We start from the raw sequence: 26,769 nt of genomic DNA, 5'->3' as shown, positions 1-26,769 counted from the left end.
TTCATTTAAACACTGTTCTTGCTTTGAGCTGACTGGTCTTTCCGCCAAGGAAACAAACCAAAGTAGGCCTACAAAAAACGTAACTATTTAGCCAAGTAGGCCTAGTTAATAAAATCTGAAGTAGCTCAAAGTGTCGTCCCTGGCAATTGATTATCCGGTAACTCTGTTCTGTAAAGATGGAAAATCTCAGCATCACCCTTGACAGGCAAAAGCAGTTAAGCGACAACAAATATCACCAGATGGGGGCGGTATAACGTTTATTATTCACTATGAAAGGGCGATTTACACATCACATACATAAGTGTGCATATATGCAATACAAATGACAATAGGCCTAACGTTTGGGTGTGAAACCTCTGCAGGCTTTATAACTTCATAAAATCGTAAGATGGACTTCATTAATGCATCTTTGTTTTCTATTTTTCGAATTATTTAACAATTTAACTAAATTCTGAAAACTAATACAATTTCAAAAAAATTTGTTAAAGCACCATCCGCTTTTCATCCGCGGTGAATACATGCGGAAATATGTGCTTACGACCGAGACAGTGGATCCTTGACAGTTCATTTTTTTCCCCATATCTTGGATGTCTATGATGTTCCTAATAGCATCGCCCCGCCCCATGCCCCAGTGGGGGAAGCACGTTGCGGCGTTGATAGGCAGGGCTGCATGCGAAGGCGGTCTGCAAACACCTCCAGAAAGCCGGGGGTCTCATTTAATGGAGCCTTAATCTAGAATATTTCTTAATTGCACTTGCCGGTTTCAGGATTACGATCTTTCTGCCTGCTGCTGCTGGGACGGATTTGTCAGCGAGATGTGGAGATGTGCGCTCGGCCGCCTTCTCATGCTCAGCGCCGCGTGTATGCATGTCACTGCGCAGAGTAAGGTAAGGGATGCAGTGTGTGTGTGTGTGTGTGTGTGTGTGTGTGTGTGTGTGTGTGTGTGTCTGCCTCTCACGGACACCTGTAGCGCGTGTAAGCCTGGTTAAACACAGCGTGCATGTTAAAATCGGACCCAAGTCTGCCTCCATTAGGAGGCTCACATTGTCATTTAAACACGTAATCTATTTAAAAGCCAAATGATCATAAAACAAACTTGGGTAATTTGTAATAACTAGAGTCATAATATGTGCGATCAAAACAAATTTCTGCGCCTTACGCAAAACTTACCTGAGGCTACTGCGCCTTATATTAATAAGAAGCTTATTGTAATATATTGTAACCGGGTAACGACGCTTCCTGTCTTGGATATTGAAGTCTGCGGATGGGAAACTGTGTGCGGCTATGTGGACCTGTCTGCTCCTGAAGCTTTCCATTACAGCCCCTGTTTTGCGATATCTCCACCCTTTATATCTGGGGCGTGTCAATTACTTTTTTCTTTAATATCTACAAAAGCAGGACTCACATGATAAGGCTGCAGGTGGTCTGTGAGCCCGGCTCCAGCGCTTATAGTCCGCCTACGGAGCCGCGCTGCAGCGCCCAAAGGCAGGGAAATAGCAACAATACTGCCTCTATTGAGACACAGTGGGGCACGTTTTCATATTCATGTAATAATGATTATTCTTATTATTAATTTGATCATTTTAGCTGTACTCATCACGCCTTGGATGTTTTTCTTTGCTCTCTGCAGTGCTACGAGTTTGAGGTCTCAGCGTTGTCGCCATTTCTTGCCCATTTTCTTTTACTTTTAAATTCACAGCAACTTGCATCTGTCAAAACAGCCCGCGCTTAAACGTCGTCTTAGCGTTAAATGTATTTCTGCGGGTGTGATATTACATATTCATTACTGTAAATAACATAATCGAGCGGCTGAGGAAATCCATTAATTTATCCATTTAATTTAGAAAACTTATGCGACGTCTTATTTTGAGTAAGATGTACCTGCATCGCTTCGAAAATGATGGTTATGCTGGGAAGTGATAGAGTATAGAGAGGCTATGGAAGAGGAAGATGGGGAAAGGACGGGAAGTAGAGGAGAGAAAAGGGAAGAGAGAATGAAGAGTAGAGAAGAAGTCGACTGGAAATAGCAGAGGAGGGAGGTTAGCATGAAGCATAACTACAGAATGTTTTAAAAAATCATATCTCAGCTGGTCAGTAGGAGGCGTTGTCTGTAGAGCGGGAGCTACTCGGGAACATCAGATGGAGACGATGGGAAACAGCCTAGAGTTTGGCATGGCGTGACGACCATGGCCCATGCAGCACCTGAACAATGAGAGACCTCATTTCTGGGCAGGAGTGGGGAGCACATTCACCGAAACAGAGATACATTGCTGATGTTTGCCTACAGAGCACTTAATTACTCAGACACACACCACACGCCAGGGCACACCTCCATTCACAGTGAGCACTAAGATGTTGAATACACACACTCAAACCCACCCCTTTAATTGACATCGGCATATAGACTATAAACCGATTAAGCGTAGCTAAACACCATCCCATATGGATGTAATTCAGGCTTTTATTAATAAAACATTTTGTTGGCTTGGTTTAACAGTGCTCCAGAGTTACCTGGCATGGCCCTCCCTGGTGAACCCTCCCCCCCATTCTGCAGTTTATAGCGTGGATGCATCGGCCCCTGCGTCTGCACAGCTGTCTGGCGCACTCTCCAGATGTGTGCTAAAGTGACGCTAAAACAGTGTCTTTCCCCCCTTTCTGCTCCTTTTTTGGTGTGTAGGTGTTTGTCTTATCCGGACTCCCATCCACCCAAGCAGCTGCTGCTGTATTTCTGCAACCGGTTCTTCAGTAAAATATTTATGAACCTTTTTGGGGGAAAAAAGGCTGCAGATTATACAGCTCAATTGGCTAGTAAATTAAAAACTGGAAAAGTGGGCACTTCTGGCCCCCGTCTTGTGCCAAGGAGCTGCACCCCGGCTGCATCCCCCTGTCGCCTGTCCATCGTCATCCCAAGGGGGGGGCTCTTTTTAAGCCTGGGATTTGCAGGTCAGCCTCAGGGCATCTTCCACAGCTGTGTGACATTCACTCTCTCCTTTAGCAAATTTACAGCTGTCTGCTTGCAGCTGTTAACCTGTATTTTTTTTTATCTCAATTGCTGTTGTTATCTTTTAATTTGTTGATGAATTTTAATTTGTTTTTCCGCCTCACAGTACAGCAGCAGCTGAAGGGCTGAGACAGTCTGAGACTGCAAACGTTGGCACCGGTAATGCTCTAGTGCCAGGCTACAGTATGAGTAAGATAATATGAATTAACGGCTCATCAGAGACTAATCGGTGCCCCTGGCGAAACCCTCTTCATCACCGGAGCAGGCAGTGACACAGATGGAGGCTTCCTAACCATATATGGACATTACGACCTTTAACAATTGGCTTGCGGACTGCCTGCAGGAATGCCAATAGGGTAGTCTTCTGTGCAGAGGTGACTGTGCCCATGGGGTGCACACTATGTGGCTCAATGGGTTATAACAATGTACCTGTGAACAGAAGGTCATTGGTTCTAATCCCAGGGTTAGCAGAGTGATGTCACCATTGGGCTTCTGAGTGAGGCCCATAACCCTAAATACTCTAGGGCCCGTCTCACCCTGCTTTCTCAGAAACATGCATCACTTAGGATGCATGCTGCCATTCCGCTGCCTCTCGTGTTTTAAAAGGGTCTCACTGAATCCATGGAGAGTCGCATATGTTCCACATATCTGCATCCCACTGTTAATGATGGCCTTACTTTAGAACAGTGTTTCCCAACCCGATACTCAGGGACCCACAGACAGTCCATGTCCCGGTAGGGAGCTGAGAAGGAGTGTAAACGTGGACTGTCTGTGGGTCCCCGACGACCGGATTGGGAAACACTGATTTAGAACACCGGCTACTTATTTGGTCTTCAAATACTTTTTCCGACTTTTCTCCTCCTACATGAACACAAACCAGCCTTGCTTGTCAGTCCCCTTCAGTTCAGAGCCCACATTCTTTCTGTGTTCCTCTGAACCCAGAATCTGTTTATCCATTAAAATTCCAGATCATTCCATTTTCCCCATCCTGTTGCCTGTCATTCCCCGCATCCGCTCCAGTGTGTGGAGCTTTTGTTGACTGGCAGTGTCTCCCTCCTGTATCTTTATGGTGTTAGGGCTACCGGCTCTTCTCAGAAACCAAAGGCCCCCATGCAGCCCCATTACATGCTCGCACCATCCATGGTTCAAACAAGGAATCTCCCCTTTAGAGATGAGCTCTCACAAGCAAGCTTAGGTCCTCATTAACTCTTTAACTCTTCTCAACAGTCACCAGTGGCTTTGTATCTGAGGCAGCTATGAAATATCCCCTACCAAGTCAAGTTGAGTAGGCTTCAGTTTCATACCATCTACTCATGGTTACACAGCAGTATGAAATAATATCACCTCCAGGACCACAGTGTGACATACAGACAGCAGTGATGGGGGAAGATTTGTACAGGACTTAAAGTGTAAAAACGGGACAGTGTGAAACAGGGGCACTGGACATGGGTTTATATACCTGGTAACTAATAGCATATCATGAACTGGGAATATTCCATACACAAGAATTTTTCACTGGGACCAATGTTACATTTCTTATCTAATTGAAGCAAATATAAATATGCCTCCAGTCAGTTTAGGATGCATCGTACAGCTTTGCAGTTAGTCGAAGTACGAGAGACATTAGTCTTGCTTCTAAAGAGCTTCTGTATCTCCATAGTCTTCAGCGAGGGGGGCATGGGAGGTGAGATACAAGCATTCAGAATCCTGAGAGGCACAGACAAGGTCAACCCTGCTTACTTTACACTTAGAGCTGATTTAAGGACGTGCGACCACAATTGGAACACTGTCAGGGATCTGTTTGGGTAAGACGAAACAAGTCAATGTGTTTTTGTACACAGAGTGTTGGAGGGTTTATAGTTAACAAACAGATAAGTGAAATTAAACACTCCATAAATTTTTGACATGACTTAGAAGTCCAGTGTCTATGGGAGCAAGGTGGCCTTATGTGGCTCTGAAGTGTCGGGTTAGGCTCTCTGCCGTGTGCTGGCCATGTCACCATGGAGATGTTGGGGGATGGCATGGGTGATGGGAACATGCCCCCCCCCCAGGGTGTGGGCTAAATTGATGCCTGGTATCTCTGCTTGGGGGGAGGTTCATATGGCAGTAGGAAATAAACACCACAGTGCCGTGATGGAGCACAGTGTTCCCGTGATGGAGGATGGTGTTCCCGTGATGGAGGAAGGTGCTCCCCTGATGGAGGACGGTGTTCCCCTGATGGAGGAAGGTGCTCCCCTGATGGAGGACGGTGTTCCCGTGATGGAGGACGGTGTTCCCGTGATGGAGGAAGGTGCTCCCGTGATGGAGGACGGTGCTCCCCTGATGGAGGACGGTGTTCCCGTGATGGAGGACGGTGCTCCCTTGATGGAGGACGGTGTTCCCGTGATGGAGGACGGTGCTCCCCTGATGGAGGACGGTGTTCCCGTGATGGAGGAAGGTGTTCCCCTGATGGAGAACGGTGCTCCCGTGATGGAGGAAGGTGTTCCCGTGATGGAGGACGGTGCTCCCCTGATGGAGGACGGTGTTCCCCTGATGGAGAACGGTGCTCCCGTGATGGAGGAAGGTGTTCCCGTGATGGAGGACGGTGCTCCCGTGATGGAGGAAGGTGTTCCCGTGATGGAGGACGGTGCTCCCGTGATGGAGGAAGGTGCTCCCCTGATGGAGGACGGTGCTCCCGTGATGGAGAACGGTGTTCCCGTGATGGAGGAAGGTGCTCCCCTGATGGAGAACGGTGTTCCCGTGATGGAGGACGGTGCTCCCGTGATGGAGGACGGTGTTCCCGTGATGGAGGACGGTGCTCCCCTGATGGAGGACGGTGTTCCCATGATGGAGAACGGTGCTCCCCTGATGGAGGAAGGTGTTCCCCTGATGGAGGACGGTGCTCCCCTGATGGAGGACGGTGTTCCCGTGATGGAGAACGGTGCTCCCGTGATGGAGGACGGTGCTCCCGTGATGGAGGACGGTGCTCCCGTGATGGAGGACGGTGTTCCCGTGATGGAGAACGGAGCTCCCCTGATGGAGGAAAGTGTTCCCCTGATGGAGGACAGTGCTTCTGTGATGATGCTTCTCCATCTTGGGGGGTTGTTCATGCTGTTTCATTGTCCTCCTGGATGTGACCATTCATGGGACCCCAGGGTGACCAGTAGCTGTTTTGGTGTGAGATTGCAGCTCCCCTGCCTGTTGGAACAGGGTGGAAATGTTGCTGTTTACCACCATTACCCAAATAATAGTCCTGGTCTTGAAATTTTACAGCAATGACTAGTGATATGAGAAACAAGGTCCCAAGACAAAGTCATCAGCAGATCTAACCCAATGAGAATGAAAGAATTCTACCTGTGAGTGACCAGTAGGAGGCTCTACAGAAATGGAGGGAAGCTGGGAGAACAGCAAGGTAGTCCTCCAATGGGCAGGCTGATCTCGGCTGTTTGGCATGGTGTGATGTCATCGTGCCGGTGCTCCATCATGACGCCATTGATTTGTCAAACCTGATAATTAAGAAGATTAAGATGCATCTCTGCATTGCGTCTGAGCCTTGGGGAAATGGACGCCTCTGCACATCACTGCCGGTCCACTATCCGACGAAGCGGAACGGCCTGCTGGGCGGTGCGGCTTAACGTGATGTGGGCAGCATTTCAAGGGCAGGAGCAGAGTCAAGCTAACTGCCTGCTTTGTTCAGCTTTGTCTGTCAGCAGACCCATAACCGACCACTTAGCCTCCTAATTTTACACCGGCCGCGTTTCTTGGCAGTACTGGGATTAGCTAGGCTGCCTATGACCCTCTGTCCTGGCTGTCGTGTAAAGCCTTTATATAGCACAGTCCAATTTAGCTCCAAATCAAAATCCAAAAGTAACTGCCTTTTCCAGCACTCCTGACATTTGTCCCCCTTTGATGTATTAATAGTAAAAAAATATACAAATAGAAGTTATATTTAGTATGATAAACTTAGTGGATGCTACTTTACAACGTCTGCTAAAACATTCATAATTTTCACATAGTCAAAATACAGTGGGCGGAATTACCATGGGCTGTCAGTTACCAGTGGGTGGGATTATCCTGGGCTGTCAGTTACCAGTGGGTGGGATTATCCTGGGCTGTCAGTTACCAGTGGGTGGGATTATCCTGTGCTGTCAATCACCAGTAGATGGGATTATCCTGTGCTGTCAGTTACCAGTGGGTGGGATTATCCTGTGCTGTCAGTTACCAGTGGGTGGGATTATCCTGGGCTGTCAGTTACCAGTGGGTGGGATTATCCTGGACTGTCAATCACCAGTAGATGGGATTACCATGGGCTGTCAATTTTCCAGTGGGTGGGATTATCCTGGGCTGTCAATCACCAGTAGATGGGTTTGCCATGGGTGGTCAACCATAAATGGGCGGGATTATACTGAGCTGTCAATCACCAGTGGGTCTAGCTGTTTGCTTATTGGTTATTTGATGCCAATGTGCTAAATTTTACAGTGATTGGCTATGCATGGCAATTCCAACTAGTCTGGGTTTCTCATACTGTTCATTGGCTAATTGCTGTGGAGATTTATTGTGAATTGGGGTTGATAGGAAAAATTGCCAAAGTGAAAAGCTGCCACTGTCCTGGGAAGGTGACCAGTATTGTACTGGGTCAGGACCCAGAGTATTTTATCTGGTATACCAGGGAGTAATGGGTGTGTGGAGTGACTTATAGTCATTTTAAAAAATGAATTTTGAATCCAAGGTAGGTGGGGTTAACATGTACTGTCTTGCTTATCAGGAAAATCGCCTGCAAATGTGACTGGCAGCAGCTGGCGCCTGTATTTAGAGCTTATTTAGGGAGTTAAGGGAGAGTTAAAGGAGAGTTAAGGGCGAAAGCTGCTTTACCTGCACAGCCATGTCCAGAACCCAGGGAGTGTTCACTTTTACTACTTCCGGACCCGTCCAGCAGTCACTGACATGGAGACAGTTATGATTCCCTCCCCCGGCCCCCGAAAAGGGCAAGGGGGAGAGGTGCCATACACAGTTATCAATGCTGTGGCAGGGATTCAGGCTGAATGAGGCAAGGAATCAGACACCTGTTTCTACATGTCAGGAATGTCACCGGGTGCAGTGGGACACGAACGTGCCAGTTCCCACCACTTCTGCAGTGGCCTTCAGGAATACAGCTCATTTATTAAACATGATCCCACAAAATACCAAGACCGATGTGTAAAAACAAGAACGGGTCATCCAATATCAGTGTCTTATAAATGATTTCCAAATGACTGTGGGCAAACAAACTAGAGATCTACAGGCTTTGCCAATGGTTTTAATAGATATATTTTTGCTGAATAATTCCAGCAAAGCACCCTACTTACCAGTTTCTACAGCAGGAGCCATGCTGGGATTGTAGCTGCCAAGTCTTGATCCTTAATCTCTCTACTAGCTGTCTCCACGAGGTGTAAAATTAGAGGTAAATTCTTTGTCGTCGAACAGCATGCTACCTGTCACAGCCTTCTGATGAAGGCACAGACAGGATAACTACTGTAATGTTACTGCAATGGAAATGTGTTTGTTAATTGGAATGGGCCATAAACACCTGTGATTCCCACAGGAGAAGCAAACTTGAGCCTGTATATGGAGCTGTACCTGTCAGATGAGAGTCATCACAGACCCACAGGACTTGATGGGGACGAGGGGGGGGTTGATGGTGGATTTACGTGCATAATGTTATTCTGCACTTTTGGGTTCCAAAGATGTTATGTTGTAGGTGTCAAATAGTCAATGAGGATGTGGAGACGTGGCCAGAGGAATCGAGAATGCACGTGGTGAGAGAAGCTTCTGGAAAACAGATCTCGATCTTAGGGTGCAGCCTCTTTGTCTTTGTCCAGGGCTGCTTCAATCAGCCAGCACCCTTAAACATACTGTAGCACATAAGCAATTAGAATAGGCATGGTTTCATGGAACCAGAGAGAACCTCCTTGTGCACCTCCAGGGCTACCGGCCACACAGGAATGCACCGGCATCTTTGGCACTTCCCATGCAGCTCTGTCGCGTTGCCATGGTGCTGGCAGCGTCAGACTCTGGCAGTTGGGTACAGGGATCGGGGACAAAGGCAGTGGCCTCGGTGGGGTCTCCGGGTTAGAGGCTGTTGATCCCTAACATTTTCACGAGTAAATGTCACATTTACATTCACCAGAAGCATTTACCCATAGCCACTTGCAGTTTTGACTCAGGCAGAATTCAGATCAGGTCATTTACTCGAGGGTCCTGTGGCAGGGTGGCAGACCTCCAGGCTGAGTTGATATGTCTCACCATTAAACCTCCTGTCCCTTTTACCCTGAGATTGGTTTTCGCTCCATCCTACTTACAGGGACAGTGATGGACAGTTAAAGTCTATGAATAGCCCCCACCCAGTGATGGCCACCCCGACTCCCCACCGCATCGTAACTGCATTCCTGCACTAATGAGCTCTCTAGCCCCATTTGCTTTAACGAGACACTTGGCTTTGTGAGCACTACTAGCCTTGCACTCACAGCGGATAGCACAGGCCAATGGCACCACGCCGACTGCTGGCCTTGCACTCACAGCGGATAGCACAGGCCAATGGCACAACGCCGACTGCTGGCCTTGCACTCACAGCGGATAGCACAGGCCAATGGCACCACGCCGACTGCTGGCCTTGCACTCACAGCGGATATCACAGGCCAATGGCACCACGCCGACTGCTGGCCTTGCACTCACAGCGGATAGCACAGGCCAATGGCACCACGCCGACTGCTGGCCTTGCACTCACAGCGGATAGCACAGGCCAATGGCACAACGCCGACTGCTGGCCTTGCACTCACAGCGGATAGCACAGGCCAATGGCACAACGCCGACTGCTGGCCTTGCACTCACAGCGGATAGCACAGGCCAATGGCACAACGCCGACTGCTGGCCTTGCACTCACAGCGGATAGCACAGGCCAATGGCACAACGCCGACTGCTGGCCTTGCACTCACAGCGGATAGCACAGGCCAATGGCACAACGCCGACTGCTGGCCTTGCACTCACAGCGGATAGCACAGGCCAATGGCACAACGCCGACTGCTGGCCTTGCACTCACAGCGGATAGCACAGGCCAATGGCACCACGCCGACTGCTGGCCGGCTCCTTGACCTCAGCGCTTTCTTCCTTCATCTGTCTGTCTCTGCTTCAACTCTCTGAGTTTGACCTCATGGCCTCAAGGTGACCAGGGCGACGGGCGATTCACTAAAAAAACAATATGCATCAGTGCGATAAAACCAATGTTTATTTGGGGGTTGTTTTTGTTTTTCAATGGACTGACATACAGTGTCCTCCAACACAATGTAGCACACTGTTTTATGGCTTAATTCATTAATGCATCTGAACAATTATTGAAAAGATGTGAGTTAAGTCCTTTATTCACTGGTGAACTCTCTTCTGCAAATAATCAGAACTGTTTTGTTCAGAGGCCAACTACTCTGTTGCCCATCAATGATGATGACAATAAGGTTCATGAAGAATAGCAGGATTTGGAGATCAGTTGTGTTTTTTTTTGTTTTCAAGTGTTTAGTCCTTGCCATGTTCTTCTGTCTGGTCCTTGCTGTGTTTTTTGGTCTTGCTTCTTTTCTGTGGTTTTGGGTCTTTGGTTCCTCCCGTGGTGTTTGGTCTTTGTTTCTTCCTGTGACTTTGCATCTTCAGTCCATCCTGTGGTCCATGTCCGAGGTGCCAGTGGCCCTTTGACATCCAGCCTCTGTGTAGGTGGAAGCAGAGAAGGAGCACGCTGGTGCTTTTTATCCCATTTCAACTGGTGCACAAAGAGGCCTGGTATGTCGGCATCCCACAGATGACCTTTGTGACAGCGTGGGTCCCAGCTATCTGAGGCTCTCGAGAGAGAATGTGACCCCTCGTCACACAGGTTCTGTGACACGATGATTATCTCAAGTTCCCTCCCTACATCCACTCCACAAATCTGATAGTTGTTCTCTGTGTGTTCTGAGTATTGTCCAACATGTTGATTACACATAAACAATACAAAGATAATGAAGACAAGTGGAGCTGAGCTAGACCACAAAGAGATGCACAAAAGTGATGTTCATAAACCAAGGGGAAACCATACTTATTTAGCCAACCCCACCTTACTCTATTATTGGCTGAGCCAGGCTAAGGTGCAACCAGTCACAGACCTGTGGGGAAAGGAACCTGAGCCTGATTTTCTGATGGCACCTTAACATCAGGAGTGGTCTGCCTTGCTTGTGGTGACAGACATTAAATGAAAAAGCATTAGCTGACTTTCTGAGTTTCCTGAGTTGTGAAACGTTGCAGGATTTTATGACATCTCACAGTACGCCCCCTAGTGGTGGGGTGAAAAGGCATGGTTGACCTGTCTGTGTGGATCCCCCATTTGATGACATGAACAGAACACAGAGCTCTGACTTTGCCTCTCAATTCGTCCTTCTGTGAAGCCCTCCTTTCCTTCTCACCCTTTTTTCCTGTTATCTTTTAATCCTTTCTCTATCTCTCTTCACCATCCCTGTCATGCCCCTGTTACCCGACAGGTCTTCGGGGAGACGGAGCCCGTGCGGATGACCTCAGAGGGCTCCGACTGCCGCTGTAAGTGCATCATGCGGCCCCTAACGCGGGACGCCTGCAACCGGCTACGCAGCGGCGGCGCCCGGCCGGAGGATTTCTACTCCGTGGAGACAGTCAGCTCGGGGTCGGACTGCCGGTGTTCCTGCACCGCACCCCCATCCACATTGAACCCCTGCGAGAACGAGTGGAGGATGGAGAAGCTAAAGAAGCAGGCGCCTGAGCTGCTGAAGGTGTGGAGGCCGTGGGCAGAGGGGCAGTGCAGAGCCCGTATCACAATAAACAGGGTCCCTTACTGAAGGTGTGGAGGCCGTGGGCAGTGCAGAGCCCGTATCACAATAAACAGGGTCCCTTACTGAAGGTGTGGAGGCCGTGGGCAGAGCAGAGCCCGTATCACAATAAACAGGGTCCCTTACTGAAGGTGTGGAGGCTGTGGGCAGAGGGGCAGAGCAGAGCCCGTATCACAATAAACAGGGTCCCTTACTGAAGTTGTGGAGGCTGTGGGCAGAGGGGCAGTGCAGAGCCCGTATCACAATAAACAGGGTCCCTTACTGAAGGTGTGGAGGCCGTGGGCAGAGCAGAGCCCGTATCACAATAAACAGGGTCCCTTACTGAAGGTGTGGAGGCCGTGGGCAGAGCAGAGCCCGTATCACAATAAACAGGGTCCCTTACTGAAGGTGTGGAGGCCGTGGGCAGAGCAGAGCCCGTATCACAATAAACAGGGTCCCTTACTGAAGGTGTGGAGGCCATGGGCAGAGGGGCAGTGCAGAGCCCGTATCACAATAAACAGGGTCCCTTACTGAAGGTGTGGAGGCCGTGGGCAGAGGGGCAGTGCAGAGCCCGTATCACAATAAACAGGGTCCCTTACTGAAGGTGTGGAGGCCGTGGGCAGAGGGGCAGTGCAGAGCCCGTATCACAATAAACAGGGTCCCTTACTGAAGCTGTGGAGGCCGTGGGCAGAGGGGCAGTGCAGAGCCCGTATCACAATAAACAGGGTCCCTTACTGAAGGTGTGGAGGCCGTGGGCAGAGGGGCAGAGCAGAGCCCGTATCACAATAAACAGGGTCCCTTACTGAAGGTGTGGAGGCCGTGGGCAGAGCAGAGCCCGTATCACAATAAACAGGGTCCCATACTGAAGGTGTGGAGGCCGTGGGCAGTGCAGAGCCCGTATCACAATAAACAGGGTCCCTTACTGAAGGTGTGGAGGCCGTGGGCAGAGGGGCAGTGCAGAGCCCGTATCACAATAAACAGGGTCCCTTACTGAAGGTGTGGAGGCCGTGGGCAGAGGGGCAGTGCAGAGCCCGTATCACAATAAACAGGGTCCCTTACTGAAGCTGTGGAGGCCGTGGGCAGAGGGGCAGTGCAGAGCCCGTATCACAATAAACAGGGTCCCTTACTGAAGGTGTGGAGGCCGTGGGCAGAGGGGCAGAGCAGAGCCCGTATCACAATAAACAGGGTCCCTTACTGAAGGTGTGGAGGCCGTGGGCAGAGCAGAGCCCGTATCACAATAAACAGGGTCCCATACTGAAGGTGTGGAGGCCGTGGGCAGTGCAGAGCCCGTATCACAATAAACAGGGTCCCTTACTGAAGGTGTGGAGGCCGTGGGCAGAGCAGAGCCCGTATCACAATAAACAGGGTCCCTTACTGAAGGTGTGGAGGCCGTGGGCAGTGCAGAGCCTGTATCACAATAAACAGGGTCCCTTACTGAAGGTGTGGAGGCTGTGGGCAGAGGGGCAGTGCAGAGCCTGTATCACAATAAACAGGGTCCCTTACTGAAGCTGTGGAGGCTGTGGGCAGAGGGGCAGTGCAGAGCCCGTATCACAATAAACAGGGTCCCTTACTGAAGGTGTGGAGGCCGTGGGCAGAGCAGAGCCCGTATCACAATAAACAGGGTCCCTTACTGAAGGTGTGGAGGCCGTGGGCAGAGGGGCAGTGCAGAGCCCGTATCACAATAAACAGGGTCCCTTACTGAAGGTGTGGAGGCCGTGGGCAGAGGGGCAGTGCAGAGCCCGTATCACAATAAACAGGGTCCCTTACTGTTTTATTTGAGTATTTCAGCAGTGTGAGCAAGCTAGTCCAATTTCAGCTTCCATGTCTTTTATTTATTATTATAATCATGTTTCCATTCATATACCTCTCCTCCAATGTCTTGGAATTAGAAGTCTTTTATACATTATACCATTCAGATGCAATGAACAGAAACAATTATTTACACAGAAAATGTAAAAAATACTACATATAAAAACTGCTTAATAAAAAGTATATAGAAAGTAATAATGTTTAACAAGACAAGGTAATGCAGTTAATAAAGTAACAATGGTATTGCTAAGTAACAAATGCGGTATTGCTAGGCAGAGGAGTATTACTGATGATGCAAGTATTACACAATGAATTACCAATAATATGAAAATTGCTGAGAGTATTACTAATAGTGTAAAATATTGCACTTGGCTGTAATTATTACACAGAGAGAATTATCGCACATCCCGAGAAGAGGTATGGGGGGGAGAGAGAAAGAGAGACAGAGACACAGAGAGATGGCCAGTACATGTTGTGGTTCAGTGTTGTTATGGCTCTGGGAAAGACGCTCTTGCCGAATAAGTTCGTCCTTGATTTGATGGAGCTGTAGCGCATACCAGAGAACAACAGGTCAAACAGGTTAAAACCAGGACGTGTGGGGTCATTCAAATTGTTTTTGCCCTGCCAAGGCAGTGACAGGTGTACAAGTCTTGTAGGGAGAGCAGAGAGCAGCCGACAATCTTTTGAGCTGTGTTGATGATATACTGAAGCCCCCTCCTCTCTGCCTTACTGCAGTGATTCTTGCACCATTTTGTACAAATAACACAATAATGGATTGCTACACATTCTTTTCAAGTGCCTTGGGGCAACTGTGTTGTGAAAAGTACCATATAGAACTGAACCGGACTGAATTGAACTAAACTGAAAATCTACCTACAAATCCAGCAACACACTTTACCTAAATCTCCAGGGCAAACAAATGGCCAATTAGTATCTGTACCTGATCATACTGAAACCAATACATCGTATTACCGGAGTCCTCAGAACAGCTGAACATGTGAAGCAGTAATGGAATTACTACTAGAGATATATAGTTTGTTCAAGTCGCACAGTCGTCCCCACCGGTGCTCCTCCACACAATGCCTCTCATGCAGTTGATGAACATTTCTTTGGTGCCCATGAGCATCCACATGCCTTGCAAGGCCACGCATAGTCCCAAAAAGCCACCCTTATCCCTGCAGCTCCAGTCCATGGTGGACCTCCTGGAGGGGACACTCTACAGCTTGGACCTCATGACGGTTCACTCGTACATCAACAAGGTCGTCTCCCAGATGAACAACCTGGAGGAGGTGAGTGGGAAGCATGCCCTGGATTATTTTATAGTGAGCATTTGGTAAGAGACAAAGTAAAATAGAAAGTGAAAGAAAAAGTAAAACAGTCACTGGGAAGACCAGAATACAAGTTAGGAACTGATTCAGCTTACACTGTGCCTCTTCCAGAACAGAACTGATTCAGCTTACACTGTGCCTCTTCCAGAACAGGGAGAGTGCCCTGTGGTCCGGTTGCCTCTACTTTAATAATTTATGATGAGATTGGCCTTATACAAATACCTTCTCATTGCAGGCTGAGAGTGGTTTTGATAATTCTCAAAGTAGAGCCAGAGGAGGCTGTAAATGGTCTATGTCTTCTCTGTCCAGCCAGACACCATCACTCTGACCTTTGAACATAAGAACATAAGAACATAAGAAATATACAAACGAGAGGAGGCCATTCGGCCCATCGAGCTCGCTTGGGGAGAACTTAACTAATAGCTCAGAGTTGTTAAAATCTTATCTAGCTCTGATTTAAAGGAACCCAAGGATTCAGCTTGCACTACGTTATCAGGAAGACTATTCCATACTCTGACTACACGCTGTGTAAAGAAGTGCTTCCTTAAATCCAGTTTGAAATGTTCTCCCGCTAATTTCCACCTATGGCCACGAGTTCTTGTATTTGAACTAATGCTGAAGTAACTATTCGGTTGAACAGCATCCAAACCTTTTAGAATCTTATAGACCTGGATCATGTCCCCCCTCAGTCTCCTTTGCTTGAGGCTGAACAGATTTAGCTCAAATAACCTTTCCTCGTATGACATTCCTCTAAGACCAGGAATCATTCTTGTGGCCCTACGCTGCACCTTTTCTAAGGCCGCTATGTCCTTTTTAAGATATGGTGACCAAACCTGTACACAATATTCTAGGTGAGGTCTCACCAAGGAATTGTATAATCTTAGCATTACCTCCCTTGACTTAAACTCCACACACCTGGAGATATACCCCAACATCCTATTGGCCTTTTTTATTGCTTCCCCGCACTGGCGAGAATGAGACATGGAAGCATCAACATACACACCAAGGTCTTTCTCATAATCAGCTACCTTTATTTCAGTAGGTCCCATAAAATACCTGTACTTTATATTTCTGCTCCCTACATGGAGTACCTTACATTTGTCTATGTTAAATTTCATCTGCCAGGTGTCAGCCCAGTCACTAATTAAATTAAGATCCCGCTGTAGCTGCTGAGCCGCTAGTTCAGTATCTGCTACACCACCCACCTTGGTGTCATCTGCAAATTTCACCAGTTTACTGTATATATTGGTGTCTATATCATTTATGTAAATAAGGAACAAAAGTGGTCCTAAAATTGAACCCTGCGGTACCCCACTATGAACGCAGGCCCACTGTGACATCGAGCCTCTTATAACTACTCGCTGCTTCCTATCCGTTAACCAGTTATCAATCCAAGTCGCTACAGTTCCTAAAATACCTGTCGCTTTGAGTTTAAGTGAGAGCCTCTTGTGGGGAACAACATCAAAAGCCTTTTGGAAATCTAAATAGATGACATCATAGGCCTTCTTATCATCAACTTCCTGAGTAGCTTCCTCAAAAAACTCCAACAGATTTGTTAAACAGGATCTACCTCTCCTAAATCCATGCTGGCTATCCCTCAAAATGTTATTTGAGTCCAGGTAATCTACCATTTTCTCTTTGATTATAGCCTCCATAACTTTACCAGTTATACAAGTTAGACTGATTGGCCTATAGTTTGACAAATTACTTCTATCCCCTTTTTTGAAAATGGGCGTTATGTTGGCATGCTTCCAATCAGAAGGTACCACACCTTCAGATAAGGATTTTTGAAACAGTAATGTTAAGGGTTGGCAAATAATATCCCTCATCTCTTTTAACACTATAGGTAAGATGCCATCAGGGCCCTGTGATTTATTTATTTTGAGCTTAGCTAGGCTTTGCAAAACATCAGCTTCAGTTATATATATATTAGTTATAGACGATGTTGGATTAGTAATAAGAACTGGTAAGTTACTAGTGTCCTCAACAGTGAATACCCGTGCAAAACTATCATTGAACTCATTTACTATGTCAATGTCGTTTTCAATTATAAGACCCTTACTATCCTGCAGATTAGTGATTTCAGCTTTTAGAGCTCTTTTAGAGTTAAAATACTGGAAGAAACTTTTAACGTCATCCTTAGCCTCCAATGCGATCTTCCTTTCGACATTCCTTTTAGCTCGTCTAATGTCATTTTTTAATTCAGCCTGTAGATTTAGATACTCTTGCTTTATTATGTCATCATCAGTTATTTTCAATTGTATGAGATTAAAACTAGAAACTGTGAACTGGATGGATCTGGTACTTTAAGAACATAAGAACATAAGAACATAAGAACATAAGAAATATACAAACGAGAGGAGGCCATTCGGCCCATCGAGCTCGCTTGGGGAGAACTTAACTAATAGCTCAGAGTTGTTAAAATCTTATCTAGCTCTGATTTAAAGGAACCCAAGGATTCAGCTTGCACTACGTTATCAGGAAGACTATTGCACCTTCTGTGTCCCTCAGACCATCAGAATTAACCTGACCCGGGAGAATGACTTTGTCAGGGAGAACATGGTCGCCCTCATGGGCCAGATGAGGCGCTATGAGAACTACTCGGACATCATGATCGGCATCAAAAAGGAGATCAGCAGCTTGGGCAACCAATTGCTGCAAAAGGACACAGCACCGCTGGACAGTAAAGCCCAGGTACGTTTGCTGAAGCTCGCTCGAGTTTTACCTGATGATGCATATTTGAGATCCTGAAGTGAGTTAGGATGTCTCCTTGTACTTGATTGATTGACTGAACATTTCTGTGAGAGCATGATGAGAGACTCTGTCTTACACTGGGCTGTGGGTCTCGTCTAAACGATCATCATTCCCAGCTCACAGCTCCACACAGAGAGATGTTGTTGGGCAGGGCTCCCCCCCATGCGCCATCTGAGTGCGCTTTTCCACCAGACCAGGTACCGAACCTTTGGTACTTCAAGACAGCACCAAAAATACGGTACTTCAAAGTGAAAAAAGGGGAAAAGGCCTTAGCAAGTTTTGCAATTTAAATGATTATTCATTTTCAAGATATTCTAGTATGAATAAAAAATCAGTTTAAAGTTTACCGCTGCTGCTTTTGTGTGAGCGATGCATATGTTCTCCGAGACAATCATAATCATTTTAATCACTCCTAGATGGGTTTGTGAGGAACATTTTTTGCTTTATAAAGATCCCAATATTTTTTAAAACAAAATCACAAAAATTTTCCAGTACCGTACTACTCTAGTATATTGTAAAAAATACATCATTTTTTGTCATGCTATTCTGATCCTGTATTATCTGTCCTTCCTGCCAGATCACAATTTAAGCTTGGGTCTCTTCCAGAGCATGTGAGCGCAGTGGAGCGGTGAGAATTTCCGCTCCTCGCTCACGAGGCTGTTGGCTCCGCCCGATCCTCAGCTCTAATTCGCACTAAGTCGCTCCGCTCAACACCGTTCCTCGCTCCACTAAAATTTCCTCCCGCTCCAGTCAAATCGCTCCACGCTCGCTCCAATTTAAAAGAGGGACAAATAATCTGCATGCCTAACAAATGTCACCTTAAACCGATGCCTTATATCATAAAGAAATGTGAGCAACGGCACTCAGAACAGTAAATATTTATTTTTAAACAACATATAGGCAACAACGGACAGGTTTGGCAATGGCATTCCACACAAAATAGGCTTTAAAATAAAGGAATCAGTGGGCTTAATAGCCTAAAGAATATACAGGCTAAGCGCATCCACGTTTTAAATTCCTGTTATTTTCTGTTGATTCTGCTGCTGCGTCTATCTCTATAAAATAAAATTTCACTGACAGCGTTACGTTTAAAAAATCCTGTTAGACCTAATTTGAATGACAAACTAATTTATTTGATTACCAAATTATAGGCTTTTATACTTTTATTTACTTTATAGACTTGATATGCTACAACCATATAAAACTTGCTCACGTTTTGCTCTGGCCTCCGCGTGTTCGCGTAGCACACTCATGTTTCCGAGAAAGGTCTTTTTAGATTCCAAAGCGGATCTAAATCTTGATAATTGTATAGATGAATTCTGGGAAGATTTGCGCACGCCTCAGAGTCGTAGTGTGAGCGAGACAGAGCGACCGCTCCAGCCTTAATTAAAAAACCGCTCCGCGCTCTGACCAAATTTCGCCCAGGTTGTCCAGGTATCCATTAATATTAGTTTTATTTTTTTAATTCGTTTATTGTTTTCTGAGTTTGCAACTTTTTTCAAGATGGCATTTGTATTGTGTTTCAGAGGCAGGCTATTTGCATAACCAGTCCACAAAGTCCCACCCAAAAGTACTGAAGTACCAAAAAAGTACCCCAGCTGATCTGGTACTTTAAGAACATAAGAACATAAGAACATAAGAACATAAGAAATATACAAACGAGAGGAGGCCATTCGGCCCATCGAGCTCGCTTGGGGAGAACTTAACTAATAGCTCAGAGTTGTTAAAATCTTATCTAGCTCTGATTTAAAGGAACCCAAGGATTCAGCTTGCACTACGTTATCAGGAAGACTATTCCATACTCTGACTACACGCTGTGTAAAGAAGTGCTTCCTTAAATCCAGTTTGAAATGTTCTCCCGCTAATTTCCACCTATGGCCACGAGTTCTTGTATTTGAACTAATGCTGAAGTAACTATTCGGTTGAACAGCATCCAAACCTGTTAGAATCTTATAGACCTGGATCATGTCCCCCCTCAGTCTCCTTTGCTTGAGGCTGAACAGATTTAGCTCAAATAACCTTTCCTCGTATGACATTCCTCTAAGACCAGGAATCATTCTTGTGGCCCTACGCTGCACCTTTTCTAAGGCCGCTATGTCCTTTTTAAGATATGGTGACCAAACCTGTACACAATATTCTAGGTGAGGTCTCACCAAGGAATTGTATAATCTTAGCATTACCTCCCTTGACTTAAACTCCACACACCTGGAGATATACCCCAACATCCTATTGGCCTTTTTTATTGCTTCCCCGCACTGGCGAGAATGAGACATGGAAGCATCAACATACACACCAAGGTCTTTCTCATAATCAGCTACCTTTATTTCAGTAGGTCCCATAAAATACCTGTACTTTATATTTCTGCTCCCTACATGGAGTACCTTACATTTGTCTATGTTAAATTTCATCTGCCAGGTGTCTCATATTTGCTCCCATCCTCCCTTGTTTCTTCTTCATCCTCCTCATCACTGTCCAAGGAATGTTTACCCTTGAACCTTGAGCCTGGACCACTCACAGCCTCACATATCTTCTTCTTCTGGAGATCCTCTTCCAGGCTGAATTCTCCATCGCCGTCCTCGAATGTCACTTTTCTTTTAGACATGTCGTTAACAACTCGGTCGTGAGTCGCACCACCATCCGTAAAATACCAAACAGGACGTGACGCCAAACAGCGATACTTCCTATCTTCTTCTTGCTTTAGGTACTGGAGCTTTTGGTACTGGTACTTGACCAAAAGTCAATAGAAAAGCGAATGTACTGAAAGTACCAAACCAAAAGTATGGTACCTGGTGCAGTGGAAAAGCACCCTGAAGTCCTTGGTGTTCTCCTTGGTGACAGGAAAGCTCTGGAGAAAAAGCCAAGGACACTTCCAGGTACCCTGTGAAAAAGACACAGGGATGGAAAGTGGCTCCCAAGGAGAAGCCCACGAAAACCAAGAAGGAGAGTGCGAGGCCCACGAAGAGCGCAAAGGCGGCGGATCCCAGCGTGAAGGGCAAGGGCGTCGGCCATCAGCCAGGAGTGATCAGGGGCGTCACCTACTACAAGGCCGAGGACGCAGAGAGCAATCTCAGCAGCCAAGGTGACATGAAGGGGATGGTGGTGGGGGGGTGCATTTGTCCTCAACAAAATAGTCACATTTCTGTTGGCCCTTAGCCCCCCCAGGAATGCTCCAGGGTTGCCAGGTAAATATTGACCCTGCGCTCAGACCCCAAGCTTCACTCTCACCTGTATGTATGTGTGTGTGTGCATGTGTGTGTGCGTGTGTATGTGTGTATCTCTGTGTGTCTCAAAAGGAGCACAAGATGGGATATGTAAAAAGTAAAGAATTCTGGAACGTACTGTACATGACCCAGAACTTCCTGATCCATTCCTGACTGGGAGCTGAAGCTTTAGTGCTGTTGTTTCATTTTTACATCTTTAAATTCCTGTTTTAAATTAGCTGCAGATTTAAAAATGTTTCAGAAACTGACAGGACTATGACCATTTCAGCTTACTTTCATTGTTCTCTTCACTTGTGGGTGGGATGCAGCAGTGGTGTGTAGAAGGACAGAGTAATAGTGCAAGTTGGAGAGAGTGGACACTAGAGAAACTAATGTATGTACTCCAATCCAGCAACCCTTCACCCCTAAATAAGCACTTCCAGCAGACGTGTGACACCAGCATCGGGTGAAGGCTCCAGCTCCTGACTGACCTCACGTCTTGGCCTTCCTGAGATTGAGTATGATGAGCTCTTGTTTTTGAGTGGTGATTTGGAACCACCCCCCGTCCCACTCTCATGGGGGGGGGGGGGTAGTATTTAGGGTCACATAAAGCCCCGTGCTGAGATGGAGGGTGTGTGCTAACAGGAGGGGGTGAAGAGCCTTTGTTGAGGAGGACTTCAGAGGCGAGAATGGGGGGGGCCTGATTGACAGCTTAAAGGGGCGTCAGGGGAAGCAGAACGTGGGCTTTCTGACCACTGAGTTGACATTAGAGCGGAGGGGGCGAAGGTAGGGGAGCAGAAATGAAGGTGGTGACCCCAAACTCCACAGCCAAGAAACAGTCGATAGGATCTTGCACAGAATGTAGGAGCTGCTCGCGTACAAGTTCACACCTGCTTGTTTCTTGATAAACACAGAATACGGGTGGATTGCTGTAGTGGTGATCAGCAGCTATCATATGCCAATGAAGAATTCTGCTCACCATGTTCTGTTTATGCTAAGCCCCAGGTGTGGACCTTCCCAGCCAACATCATTCAAAACTAGGTGCACCTCCAAGAAATATGTCTGAGGCATGTAAATATATTAGTGCTTCCAATCTTACCGGGAAGGTAAAGATTTCTTAAATCTCTGTGAAATGTTTTCCTTGTTTTTATATGAGCAGCTCGACATATCACAGGAATAAATCGTTGTAGGATGAAACAGCTGTTTTTAATGTAAGATAATTAGCAAGACATTAGGGTGATTACGTTTGAGGAACTCTTTCAGTTGATCTTCCCATCTGTGAAAAATTAGTCTCTGCAGTGTGTAGCATGCTGTCTTTGACACATCAGGGCATTACAGCTAAATTGGGTACTTACACCATGTGGACTGTATGTTCTCATCATGGCAATCCACACAGTCCGATTGGCCACTTCAGTGACATCACATTTTTACACTCTGTTATTTGGCAAACATATGCTTTTATTTTAACAAAGGCATCTTGCACATCTACATGTATGCATGTAATAATGATGTCGGATTGGTTACAATGCACCACCCTAGGGTATAAAAGCAGTTCCTGGAAATTCCTGCACCATATTTGGCCCTGTTTACATATTGCTTTAAACAGACATGCACTTTGACCTGCTACATGGTAACCTTAACAACTGTACATGCACATGTGTCTATACGACGGCCATTTGCATGCTCAGTGCCGGTGTCTCTCATATTTTGCTCCAGCCGGATGGACTCTGGGACTCCAGGACAGTGACTTAGGAAGCAGTCCTTTCCTTCAGGCCTGACCTGGGGCTCATGCTACTTGTGCCCTAACTCTTCCCCATATCTCCTCACCTCACACAGTAGACGCCAGCAGAGGTCAGGATGCTGCCGCTATCAAGGAGGAGGTGCCAGCGAACATACCCGGCAATGGCATCCCAGAAGCCGGGGTGGACACACCTGGCAATGGTATCCTGGAAGCCGAAATGGTCCCAACAGTCATGTCCACAACCACAACCCCTGCCACCATGGTGTCGGTAGTGCCCACCACCAGTACCAGTACAGCCGGGACAGAGAAGCAAGGCTTAGCCCTAGTGTTGGCAGTGGAAAACTCTGGAAACAGCAGCCAGTCTTTCACAAACCAAGCAGGTACTAACATCAGCTTCCCAACCCTAAAAAAAATCAATTTTACTAATTTGATTCATGTGATACAGAATTGCATACACCACCTCTCCCTGAATCTTTTCTTTTCTGGAAACCGGCCTTTGTACTCTTCCCTCCTGCCAGAGAAAGGCCCAGAATGCGAGGGGACCATCGCTGCCATAGAGGCACCAATGGAACACCACAGCTACGGACGAAATGAGGGAGCTTGGATGAGGGACCCGGTTGCTAAAGACTCCAAGATCTATGTAACAAACTATTACTATGGCAACAACCTGGTGGAGTTCCGAAACCTTGACAGTTTCAAGCAAGGTGACCCAGTTTTTACTTACTTGTTACTTATCCATTTACTTGTATCTGATTTCCTGTTTGCTTGCCTTTGTTTTACCATGCTTATTGGCAGACTGACTCTAATATGTTACCTTGGATACATACTTTGTTCATGATAAATACTTAAGAAATGCAGTGTTTGTGACGGCACATTTTTATGAAACATCACAATAGATGGTTCATTAAAGTTGTTTCATAAAGCTGGACACACTTCTGGCAAAAGCCTGGACATGACACTAACAACCCATAAAGACTCTGCCCTACTTTGTTTGAAAGATATCAGTTTAATCACAGAGTCAGTTGATCTTCTTTGATCATGGACCGTTTTAGATTATGTTTGTTTACATTTTGTTAATTTTCCTCTGAAGCAAAGCCATGAATTAATAGGCATTTGAAGAGAAAGATTAATGGGCTTAATTTCACTGCATCTCGTTTGTTTGTGTGAAGCCAAAAATAATGGCTCAGGATCGCCTTGGGGTGTTTCAGCACTTGGCTTGTCCAGATTCCTAATGGGGAGTCACATTTTGGGCTGATTTGTCATTTCAAAATTTCAATTATTTCATATTCCTCTGAATGACATATTAAATTAAAATGAAATGAAAAACATTTTTTCATTTCCCACCCGCCTGCCCCTTTCTTAGGACGATGGACTAACCTGTATAAGCTGCCGTACAACTGGATCGGGACGGGCCACGTGGTCTACAATGGAGCCTTCTACTACAACAGGGCCTTCACAAAGAACATCATTAAGTATGACCTACAGATGCGCTTCGTGGCTGCCTGGTCACTGCTGCATGACGCCACCTATGAGGACACCACGGCTTGGAAATGGCGCGGCCATTCTGACATCGACTTCGCCGTGGACGAGAGCGGCCTCTGGGTTATCTACCCGGCTGCCGCCGATGACTATGGGCAGCAGGAGGTGGTGGTGATTAGCAGGTTGGACCCTGCCGACCTCTCTCTGCACCGGGAGACCACATGGCGCACGGGACTGAAGCGCAGGTCCTACGGTAACTGCTTCATTGCCTGTGGCGTGCTGTACGCCGTCAACGCCTACAGCCAGCATGATGCCGAGGTCACCTACGCCTATGACACGCACACCAGCACGGAGGCTTCTCCACGCCTGCCGTTCATCAACAAGTACTCCTTCGCCACACAGATTGACTACAACCCAAAGGAGAGGGTGCTGTATGCCTGGGATAACGGACACCAGCTCACCTACAACATTACCTTTGTGGAGCAATAGCTCAAACCTGGGATGCTCCCACCTGGGCCTACCCTTCTGCCGTCACAACCATTGCATCGCTAAGCACTTTCTTTCCATTGTGTTCCTGAAACTTGTGTTGCTGTATATCTGTAACTTCTTGCCTGCTAAATATCAGATGGAACTGCAAAGCTAGAGTGCCTTTTTTATGAAGGCAGCACTGAATTTGTAAGACTTTGAGGTCAGATCAAATGAGGTTCAGTCCGCATAATGATCTCATCCAAAGGGCCTGACATTACAATAAGCAGAGACCAAGTGCATCCCAGAAGCAATATGGTTTTTATTAATGGATTTTTAGCATAACAATTTGAAATAAACAAACCAGTTCTCTTTTTGATAGCCTTTTATATTACAGATTTGAGAAGCTAATGATAAACGTAGAAATCGTGAGACCATAAACGCAAAATGGTGCTCAAAGTGAAAATTACAAAAATATTTATACTTAGGGATTTTCAGCCTTATGATTTTGTAAAATACTGCTCTGTAAATATGTTCATATGTCATTATGCTTTTTTTTTTTTTTTAAAGATATCAAAAATAACATGGCAATTGTTCAGTGAGTATTCAGGTATTTTTTGCAGACCATTGATTTCATATTATCAGAATACGCTGTTCCTCCTAAATCTTTCCTACCCCTTAATGCAAATAACAGAAATGTTCCCCTTCCTATGGCTAAAGGCATGTCAGATCCTCCCCTGCATGGCCCAATGCTATAACTATCACACTTCTTTTCATGTTTAGTGTGCTTTTACGGTGCTTGTTGTTGTCATTCATGTGCTTTTTATTATTATTATTACTATTATTATTATTATTATTATTATTATTCATTTTATACAACTGACACAATAAAGCTTGAAAAAGTATGTTTGTATTGGGGAACCCATTTGTTAAGAGATACAAGATGAAAGGCAATGAAAAATGAACTGTATCAATGCAGTAGAGCATCGGTGAATGGATACTTTTAAAATGCATCATTTTGATGTTGGACTAGACTTCCTACAGACCCAAACAATGACTGCAGAAACCAACAGAGAGGTGAAAGAGGGCAGCAGGTGGGCTGATTTTGTTGGCATGATAGAAGGAATTTGATGTAATGTCACATGTACAGTACACTATATGGGCAGAATTATGTGGACACCAGCTGGTAAAGCATTTCATTCTGAAACATAGGGTATTAAGATGAAGTTGCCCCCCTGTGTTGCTGTAATAGCCTTTGATCTTCTGGGGAGGCTTCCAATAGATGCTGGAACATCGCTGGTGGGATTTGCTGCCATTTAGGGTGGGTGTTGACGCTGGGTGATCAGCTCCCTTTCTGGGAGCTTGTGTGCCTGGCCACTTCACAGCTGAACTCACTCTCAGATGTTTCCACTTCACCATCACCTTCGGTGTAGCTGACCAGGGCAGCTTCAGCAGACCAGAAATGTGCCGAACTGACTTATTGGAAAGATGATGTCCTTTGATGGTGCCAAGTGGAAAATCACTGGTGTCTCCTGTAGAAACACCTATTCTGCTGCTGTGTGTTACAGGAGATTGTATGGCTGTGTGTTTAGTTATATACCTGTGGGTTTGGCTTACTTAGACAATTAATAGGGCTTCACATACTTTTAGGAATATAACGTACCTCTACTATCTGATGGGCTGAGGCTCCTGTGCTGCAGACAGCAATGTTTTCTCCAGTTGTCCAATAGAGTCCAGATGTCACACCTACTCAAGGAACTGAGGTCCACTAATACAGTTCAGCAGGTGCTGTGTTAAAGGAGCCCAACGGTTATAAAACAGTGAGCACTGAAACACAATGCTGCCCGGACACTTCAGTAAGTATCTGCTTCCAGAAGATCTACCAGTTCCTCAGATGCCCATATGCCATCCTGGAGAACATAGAGCCAAGTTTGGTGTGAGATAAGTGGCTGCGGCTGCGTTGCCACCAGAACTGTCCTGTTTGGCCAGTACAGCTGGGAGCAGCAGTGGTGTGGTGGTGAATGTGGAAGTGGTTGAAATATCTAGAATAAGGGGAGGTCCAGCCTTATAGGGATGCCCCCCCGAGACGCTGATCCCTAATCCTGCACCCCGTTGTAACCCTTTCCAACAACCGGCACCGTTTCGGTTTATTGCGTTTCCCTCCTTCCTGTTCCATGTCACA

The 26,769-nt window shown here is 46.4% G+C and overlaps 2 protein-coding genes across 3 annotated transcripts; one reads left to right on the top strand and one right to left on the bottom strand.

Annotated features, from left to right (window-relative positions):
* The first annotated feature begins 619 nt into the window (after window positions 1-619).
* LOC111859022 (olfactomedin-like protein 2A) lies at window positions 620-25,492 on the top strand. 2 transcript variants are annotated; one of them, XM_023841314.2, is made up of 8 exons: window positions 620-887; window positions 11,512-11,775; window positions 14,802-14,909; window positions 17,460-17,642; window positions 20,541-20,781; window positions 22,742-23,023; window positions 23,162-23,347; window positions 24,007-25,492. In XM_023841314.2, exons 1-8 carry the CDS (start codon window positions 816-818, stop codon window positions 24,609-24,611), a joined length of 1,941 nt encoding a protein of 646 aa, XP_023697082.2. In that variant the 5' UTR covers window positions 620-815; the 3' UTR covers window positions 24,612-25,492. The 2 variants fall into 2 exon arrangements, with proteins under 2 accessions (XP_023697082.2, XP_023697081.2); XM_023841313.2 differs by having other exon boundaries at window positions 621-887; window positions 22,739-23,023.
* Window positions 4,350-6,672, bottom strand: LOC140592047 (uncharacterized). Its single transcript, XM_072713877.1, has 2 exons — window positions 6,335-6,672; window positions 4,350-6,178 (listed from the first exon to the last, which is right to left on the bottom strand). The coding sequence occupies exon 2, from the start codon at window positions 6,088-6,090 to the stop codon at window positions 5,098-5,100; it is 993 nt and encodes a 330-aa protein (XP_072569978.1). The 5' UTR covers window positions 6,091-6,178; window positions 6,335-6,672; the 3' UTR covers window positions 4,350-5,097.
* Window positions 25,493-26,769: the final 1,277 nt, after the last annotated feature.

This window comes from Paramormyrops kingsleyae, chromosome 7 (genome assembly GCF_048594095.1).
Source record: "Paramormyrops kingsleyae isolate MSU_618 chromosome 7, PKINGS_0.4, whole genome shotgun sequence".
In the NCBI taxonomy this organism is placed as follows: Eukaryota; Metazoa; Chordata; class Actinopteri; order Osteoglossiformes; family Mormyridae; genus Paramormyrops; species Paramormyrops kingsleyae.
The sequence above is the reverse complement of the archived record's forward strand: the minus strand, read 5'-3'. Positions and strand labels throughout refer to the sequence as shown.